Below are 5,881 nucleotides of genomic sequence, written 5' to 3'. Positions count from 1 at the left end.
ACAACCTGATGCCAGTAGACTGGCTTTACTGAACGCAAGTGGACCCAAGTTTGATTCAGTAATACAATGTCACTCTGTTCCCTTTTCCCAGAAGTCCTTCAGCTAGAAAACCATGTGACTCCTCCATCAATTCCTTTATGTCTCTGCTTAAATATCACCTGCCTTCATGAATCTTACCTTCTAATAGAAAGAGACAGAAATAATCGACTAACAAAATGTATAGAGTGCCAGATGATCATAACTGTTATGAAGCAAAATAAAGCAGGGAAGGAGATTTGGAAGATCTGGAGTTGTGGAGGTGATGCAAAATTAAAGTAGGGTGGCCAAGGAATGCTTCACAAGTTGGCATTTAACAGAAACCTGAAACAAAGAGTGAAACTTGGTTATTTAGATTTGGAGCATTTCAGGCCAAGAAGGAGGATGCTAACATTTTGGAAAAACAGTAAGGAAGCCAATGCAGTGGTTTGAAGTTTAGTAAACAAGGAAGCAATTAAAAGGATATATGGTTAGAATATGTAGAATCTAAGACTTCAAGGAGTTTATTTAGGGGGAAAGATTGGAAGGGGTTTTTGAAAATAAGTTTGAGACACCTATTATACAACCAGGTGGAAATTTCATGTACGTTGTTAGATGTACGAGTCTGCAGTTTGAGCACTTTGGAGTGGGGATAGAAATGCTGGGGTCAGTTGCCTGGGATGAGATGGTATCTCCTATGAAGTGAGATAGAAAAGAGAAGAGGTTTAGCTTTAGACCAGGGTACTCCACGGTTTAGAAATTAACAAGGCAACAGAGACAACTCTGAAGGAATGTCCAGTAAAATAAGAGAAAAAGCAAAAGAGAGGGATGTCCTAGAATCAAAGTGAAGAAAGTTTTTCAAGAAATAGAGAATGAACCACTGTGTCAGATAGGTAGGGTGAGCTGATCATGTAACTTGTTCAAAATGGGACACTTATGAAAGTGAAAGATAACAGTGTTAATAACCATGTGGGGAGAACTGACCAAAACCATGACTGTTGTGGGTAAACTGAGACACATGGTCATGAAAATAAGTCATGTAACATGAAGCCTGGGAATTGGCCTTTGGATTTAGCATCATAGTAATTAATGGTGAGCATAGTAAGGAGCAGTTTTAGTGAAATAGAGAGAAGAAAGTTTGACTGAAGTGGGTTCAAGACAATGTAGAAGAAAACTTGGAAGTAACAAGTCTAGATATCTCTTTTGAGGAGTTTTGCTGTTAATGAGAGTAAGGAAAAGAGCTGGAGGAATCTTCAAGAGATTTTGAAAAATCTGTCAAGATATTTTTGTTTGTTTTTGAGATTATTAAGAGCATGTTTATTGATGGGAATGATCTAATGGAGAACCAAAAATTCTGTTGCAGAGGAGAGAAGGAAGCATTGCAGAGCAGAGTCCTTGAGTTGGCAAGAGAAGATAAGAGCCAACATATGAGTTGTTATTATCATTAAAATGTTGTTGTTACTCATTATTTTTATCCCTTTCAGTTCAAAAAAAACTTACTGTCTTAGAAAGAATAGAGATGAAGAAGGGGGACATTAACTACACTCATAGTCAATGAGATAAGGTCTCACCATATGGTAGGTCTTCCAGTGGTCCAAGGTAAATTTACTCCCTATTGGCTGGACGTTGCAGGAGAGTAGTTTTTGGTTTAATAGAAGAAAGAATACTTCTGACAGAGCTGGCTGCTTCCTGAGGGTCTGAGTTACCTGTCATCAGAATGTTTAAGCAGAGCACTTTAGTGACAATAGTAACCTATAAATTTTGAGCCAAGAAAAGCTTGGATTCATCTCAAAGGCAAGTGTAATTTTGTAAAGGAGATTCAGACAGAGGTTACATAGAGTTGAACTAATACTCTCTGTGATTCATAACCCTTCATATCTTATTTCTTACTAAACACTTAAATAAGAAATTAGCTCTCATGGTAATTGAAAAAAAATTTAAAATTCCCATTTTCAAAAGTGGATATATATATTCTCAGCTTCCTTTCTGGCTCAGTGGTAAAGATCCACCTGCCAATGCAGAAGACATGGGTTCAATCCCAGTGTCGGGAAGATCCCCTGGAGAAGGAAATGGCAACCAGTATTCTTGCCTGGGAAATTCCATAGACAGAGGAGCCTGGTGGACTATAGCCCATGGGGTTGCAAAAGAGTTGGACAAGATTCAGTGACTAAACAATCAATATATATTCTCATAATAGTGTCCTAATACCATAAATACCTATTTTACTGATATAAATGTTCTAAAACAAGGAGATTATTTTTAAATGAAATATAATTATTGGAATTAAATTAATTATACTAGGTCAACAAGGGCCAGGTAGATAAAAAATTATTTGTGTTAACAGGTGGCATGACTCACCCTGGAACTCTCATGAAATTTTATTGGTTTCAAGGAAGAAGGAGTGGAGAATAAAGTACAATAATGGATACATTCCAAGCAGGAAATAGTACAAAAAATACATTTGCCAGTAGGTAAGGGAAGTAGTAGATTTTGAGATATACAGTGGGCAGAAGGTTAAAAACTTATCAAAATGAGCTTAATGGAAAACATATAATGGAATATTAGCAGAATGTGAAGTGACATGACGATAAATGTGAACTTGAGGGTAGAGAGAGAGGGAATCCTGATGAAAGCCTGGTGTTCTAGTTGGATTACATCTATGTCTATTGCTTTGCCTGATATTTCCTTCCCTGTCTCCTCCATATTTTCTTTACCTGACAACTCTCCTTACTCCTGGTTTTCTTTCTGCCTCTTTCCACTTCCTTTTTTCTTACCCTTTCTTCATCTCTTCTCCTTGCCAATGATACTCAATGATGTCCTCGGATTACTGTTTAGCAGTCTGGTGGCTGTAAGGTCAGAGATTTCTGATTTGTACAGGGTGGAAAGCTGTATTCATGGAAGTATATTTCATGCATGAGGTGTGGGGGTGGCAAACAATAAAACATGATGAAACCTAGTACAAAGATGAGCAAATAGTTTTTGTAACTAACAAATACCTGTGACTAAACTCAAGTAGTATACAACTCACAAACAAGTCGTGTATGTCCTATATATAGGAACTATAGATATGAGGAACCAACAAGTGCATGACCAGAAAGTTACCTAGTAATTTACAGAGGCTGGAGAAGAAAGTTCCAAGTCCATTCTCACTTCTCCCCTTTAATAACCACTCACAGTCTCTGTTCACTGATCTTCTCTCATGATTGCAGTAGTCTTTAGGTGCTGCTGTAAGGACCACTGTTGTTTCTTCCTTACTCTCACGATGGTGAACTACATGTTTTTATTGAATTAAATTCTGTTCATCTCCTGCTGTTTTCTGACCATACATTGTGCACAATGTAAGACATTTTTTTTTTCAAGAGGGTATTAAATCTTTTATTGATTACACATGATAATGGATGATACACAAGCTTCATTCCCATCTATAACTTTTATCTGGTACCATAATTCAATTTAGATATATTGCATAGGATGTGCCAACAATCATTAATAACCAAAAAAAAAAAAAAAAAAAAACCCTCCATGACTTTGCATGGGTGACCCTTTTAATGGTGAACTCCAGGTCACAACACAGTAACTGTCAGTTCAACTACACCAAGGTTCTGAAGACAACAGCTTCTCCACCAAGCAAGTTGTAAATAAATTTCAAATGGAACCTGGCATCACCCTGAAGGAATTCTAACTTCACACTGTTGGGGTAGTTTACCAAAATGGCTTCAGAGTAGACTAACTTTACACAGCACATTTAAAAAAAAAAAAAAAGACATTTATTCAGCGTCATGATCAGACTATTACATTTAGCAATCAACAGCATGGGTGCAAAAAAAAAAAATCTACATTAAAACCCTTTGTTGGAATGCTTTACACTTTCCACAGAACAGAAACTAAAATAACCTGTTATACAATTAGTCACAAGTACAGTCCTCGAGTTTTTTGCCCATACACATGAGTATTGTCTAAAACATGTCTTCTTTGTAGCAGCTAGGCCCTGCCACCACTGTGCTTGGCTGAGTTCACAAATCTGTTGTAACCTGTAGCTTCCCTGTCACTTCTCTGGCTCTCCTCTCCTGCTAAGCTTTGTTTCCTGGCAGTAATTAAAACCTTCTGCCACTGCCATAGCTACTGCTGCTGCTGGAACCACCATAGCCACCTTGGTTTCGTGGTTTGGCAAAGTATTGGCCTCCACCACCATAGGGGCCAGAACTTCTGCCTCCAAAGTTTCCTCCTTTCATGGGTCCAAAATTTGAAGACTGATGGTTGTAATTGCCAAAATCATTGTAGCTTCCACCACCTCCAAAATTGCTTCCGTCATTACCAAATCCATTATATCCATCCCCACTGCCACCATATCCGCCACCACCACGGCTGCCACCAAAGCCACCTCGACCACTGAAGTTTCCTCCACGACCAAAGTTGTCATTCCCACCAAAACCACCTCCACGACCACCACCAAAGTTTCCAGAACCACTTCGACCTCTCTGGCTGGATGAAGCACTAGCCATCTCTTGCTTAGACAGGGCTTTTCTCACTTCACAGTTGTGGCCATTCACAGTGTGGTATTTCTGAATGACAATTTTGTCTACAGAGTCATGGTCATCAAAGGTTACAAAAGCAAAGCCTCTCTTTTTGCCACTGCCTCGATCAGTCATGATTTCAATTACTTCAATTTTTCCATACTGTTCAAAATAATCTCTCAGGTGATGTTCTTCAGTGTCTTCTTTAATGCCACCAACAAAAATCTTTTTCACAGTTAAGTGGGCACCAGGTCTTTGAGAATCTTCTCTTGACACGGCCCTCTTTGGTTCCACAACTCTTCCGTCCACCTTGTGTGGCCTTGCATTCATGGCCGCATCCACCTCCTCCACCGTGGCGTATGTGACAAACCCGAAGCCTCTGGAGCGCTTGGTGTTTGGATCCCTCATTACCACACAGTCTGTGAGCGTTCCCCATTGCTCAAAATGGCTCCTCAGACTTTCATCAGTTGTTTCAAAGCTCAATCCTCCGATGAAGAGCTTCCGCAGCTGTTCGGGCTCTTTGGGAGACTCTGATTTAGACATGACGGCAGTGGAGGCGGGGAAGTCTTCAACGATGCTTTCTCGGTGGCGTCCACAGGCAGAAAGCTGTAAGACATTTTTTAATTGCTTTATTTCCATAGGTTCAAGATGTAAAGAATTCATTAGATATTAATCATAGAAGGAATCAAGGGTGCAATAGGTAGCCTAAGGGACTAGACAGAACTCTAAGCAGAGGTTCCATTACTAAAATTCACAAATCTGAAAGTATTTGATTCTTTTTAAATATGTCTATTTTTTACAAGGGAAAATAATTGTTTTTCCTTGAAGCTAACATGTTTGTCTCTGATAACTAAGGTAAATATAAATATTCTATGGACTGTCAACTAAAAATTTTACTTATGTCAATATTAGTGATTGTTTTAAGTTACTTATATTTAACACTTTATTTCTTATAATATATGATCATACTTTATTTTTCAGAAAAAGATTGCTCTGCAATATGTCCAATACAAACATGTACTCGCTTATAATAAAAATCATGTGAATCCATGTAAAAGTAAAGAAAAACCCAAAGATATAAATTATATAATCATGTTTGTCTATAAAATAGCCTATCATCTTTGCCAAGCCAAGAAGTACAATTCTTTTTCAAAATGTTGCTTGTTAAAAGGAGATGTGACTAAAGTTTCTCTAAGCAGTACCATTTGACACACTAATTCTGGTGAGGGACTTTTCCAATACTAGTTGTTAGATGGTTAATGGTACATTTTGGTCAACTGAAATGGTTTTCAGATTCAAAGAAACTATTTTAAAGTACTGTATTTTTCTGATGTCACCCTTTCATTTATTTA

General features: G+C 38.1%; 1 protein-coding gene across 1 annotated transcript; it reads right to left on the bottom strand.

The window, feature by feature from the left end:
- Window positions 1-3,538: 3,538 nt before the first annotated feature.
- Window positions 3,539-5,135, bottom strand: LOC133051642 (heterogeneous nuclear ribonucleoprotein A1-like). Its single transcript, XM_061136213.1, has one exon. It carries the CDS (start codon window positions 5,070-5,072, stop codon window positions 4,110-4,112), a length of 963 nt encoding a protein of 320 aa, XP_060992196.1. The 5' UTR covers window positions 5,073-5,135; the 3' UTR covers window positions 3,539-4,109.
- Window positions 5,136-5,881: the final 746 nt, after the last annotated feature.

The sequence above is a fragment of the Dama dama genome, chromosome X (genome assembly GCF_033118175.1).
Source record: "Dama dama isolate Ldn47 chromosome X, ASM3311817v1, whole genome shotgun sequence".
In the NCBI taxonomy this organism is placed as follows: domain Eukaryota; kingdom Metazoa; phylum Chordata; class Mammalia; order Artiodactyla; family Cervidae; genus Dama; species Dama dama.
The sequence above is the reverse complement of the archived record's forward strand: the minus strand, read 5'-3'. Positions and strand labels throughout refer to the sequence as shown.